Raw genomic sequence first — 2,815 nt, 5'->3', positions numbered from 1 at the left:
TGAATATTTCCAGCAGACTTTGGGCTATAGGAGTAGTCTCTAGTTGCCTGGTACCTGGCCTGGGATGATTTAAGGCAGGGAAAATATTTGCTTGGTTTATGAGTTAAATAAGGACATAGTTGGGCTGCAGGATTCAGGATTGCTTGGTTTACATATACAAGATGTGCTCCCAAATACGTTGTCTACTAACTTCAGCAACTGGCTAGCCCTGGGAGGGGTAGTCCTCCCCAGCCAGCAAGCTTTTTAAATTGTGAAAACATCATAAAATATAGAAAATTTTTTTAAAAAATGGTTAATACACATTTCTTTGAATAAGATATACAAATGACCAGTAAGTACTAAAAAGGTGCACCACACCATTAACCATTAGAGAAATGGAAATCAAAACCACAATGAGATACTACTTCAGACCCACTAATATGACTATAGTTATGAAGACAGACAATTACAGGTGTAGGCAAGGATGTAGAGAAGTTGAAACTCTCATACGTAGCTAGCGGGAATGTAAATATGATGCAGCTGCTTTGAAAACCAGTGTGGCATTTCCTCAGAAAGTTAGAGGTACCACATAATGCAGCAGTTTCACTCTGATGTATGTACAGAAGAGAAATGAAAACATATTTCCATGCAAAAACTTGCACACAAATATTCCTAGCAGCATTCTTCATAATAGCCAAAAAGTGTAAACAAACCAAATGTCATCAACTGATGAACAAAATGTGTGTATATATTAATAATAGAATATTATTCAGCCATGCAGAAGGACTGAAGTATTGATCCATGTTACAACATGGGTGAACCTTGAAAACATGCTAAGACACAAAGGCCACATATTATACTCCATTTTTATGAAATATCCAAAAGAGACAAATTCGTAAAGACAGAAGATAAGTAGTTTCCAGGGGAGGGAGGAATGGGCAATGATTGCTAATAGGTTTGGTGTTTCTTTCTGGGGTAATGAAAATATTCTGGAACTAGTCATTGGTGATGATTATACAGCTTTGTGAATACTAGATATTAAAAACCACTGAATTGCATACTTGAACAGGGCAAACTTTATGGTTAGTAAATTATATCTGTTTTTTAAAAAAGACTATAAAGTCTTTTTTATATACCTACTTCTTATGTACCTTCTTATATACGTGCTTAAAAGATGATGCAACACTGTGGGCAACACAACAAGAAAACTGAAGAGTAATGATTTCTTGAACTTCATTGTCCTTCTAGGCAGTTCCATCATTCTTTTGTTTTCTTATTATTTTAATTTAGTCTTGTTTAGTATAGTTGGTAATAATTGATGAGTAATGCTAAAATAATTCCTAGGATGATGAAAATGGAAAATGTTTCAAGATATAGGAAAATAAGAGCCCTAAATGCCTGCAATATATCGCAGATTTGTAAGTGAGTCCAGTGGACTAACCTATATGGAAATTATAAGATAGGATGGGTTTTATTCTGTTTCTTTGTAAAAAATTAAATTTATCTTTGTTCTTTGAAATCTTTAAGAAAGAATAAAAGTCATGAAATAGCAGTCTTTCACACGTAGTTAGAAATGTTAAAAAAAAAAAAAAAAAAAAACTCAAAAATTGAACCTGGGTCAAATGGACCCTGATGGCACACTGAGGGTTTTAAGGAGGTGGTCTCTGCACTGAGTCTTACATGTTAGATATCATTAGAAAGCGCAGGTAGGGATGGCGACAGGAGTGGCGGGATTATGCATTCCAGGTTCAGTGACCTGGAATTGCCAGGATGTGCATCGCATTTAACTTGACCGGCTAACAATATTCCAATTTTTAACACAAGAACTGATTGAGGGTCCCAGACAGCATCTCGTCTGAGCTCATAGGTGGTGAGGTCTTTATTCTTGATGGAGGCTGTCTTCATGGTGTATGGACAGCACTAAGTACTGCTGAGGTCTGCTTCTTTACTTCGTTATTGTTCACAGAATGTCCTGCTTTTCTGACACAGGCTACTTACCAAAAGCTGCTACCTCTATACTTCCCAAGGTCATTAAAGGAGGAGAGTAGGTCATTGCCATACCTACCTGCAGATATTGGAAATGCAGAAGGGGAGCCTGTGGTACCTGAACGGCAGATTAGAATAAGTGAAAAACCTGGTGCTCCAGAGGGTGAGTTCCAGAGTTCTATCTTTCTTAATTTCCTTCTTAAGGAAACAAAATAAGACACTAACCAGCAAAGAAGTAAGAAGTTCAGCTTGACTTTTAGAAAGCTCTCTATTAGCATGACACTAAGATCAAGACTAGTTTAGAAGTTTTCAGAGTCTTATTCTTGTTGAAATGTATTCTTTAAATTCAAAAAATTTATATGTGTAGATAGGTAGGTAGGTAGATAGAAATCTTGTCAAGTCTGTGTTAGGCAATGGGGATTTGGAGGTGGATATAACAACAGTTTCACCCTAACAAAGCTTATAGTCTCATGTAGGATACTGGGGAGATAATAGTCATCTAAAATTTTTAACAGTGTCCTCTAAAAGCCATACCAAATATTAAATACTGAGATAAGAATACTATAGTCATTCATTTGGTTTGTCTAGGTTATATATACATGTAAGCTGAAGTAGTAGGTAGAGCATGTTGGGATGGACGGCCTTCTGAATCTGTCCTGTATGACAGCCTGTACTGGCCTTCACATGTACATGTATAAGGTCATAAGTCCCTTCTGTGGAAACATGCCTCATAAGCTTCAATACTAAGACTTAATCTTGAAATCCAGCAGTTTAGGGAATTACTATGAGATTCCTACTGTGAACACTTCTTTTAAAAATGAGCATCAAGTTAAAATTTGTAGAAAGCTAC

At 36.3% G+C, this 2,815-nt stretch overlaps 1 protein-coding gene across 1 annotated transcript in view; it reads left to right on the top strand.

Annotated features, from left to right (window-relative positions):
• GDAP2 (ganglioside induced differentiation associated protein 2) overlaps window positions 1-2,815 on the top strand; it is a 138,555-nt gene that overhangs the window by 47,515 nt on the left and 88,225 nt on the right. Inside the window, exon 5 of the mRNA XM_012643423.1 lies at window positions 1,946-2,128. Coding sequence (XP_012498877.1) covers window positions 1,946-2,128 — 183 coding nt within the window. The remainder of the gene's footprint in view (window positions 1-1,945; window positions 2,129-2,815) is intronic.

Source organism: Propithecus coquereli, unplaced genomic scaffold (assembly GCF_000956105.1).
Source record: "Propithecus coquereli isolate 6110/MARCELLA unplaced genomic scaffold, Pcoq_1.0 Scaffold197, whole genome shotgun sequence".
Classification (NCBI taxonomy): Eukaryota; Metazoa; Chordata; class Mammalia; order Primates; family Indriidae; genus Propithecus; species Propithecus coquereli.
This window is presented reverse-complemented; position numbering and strand designations above follow the sequence as displayed.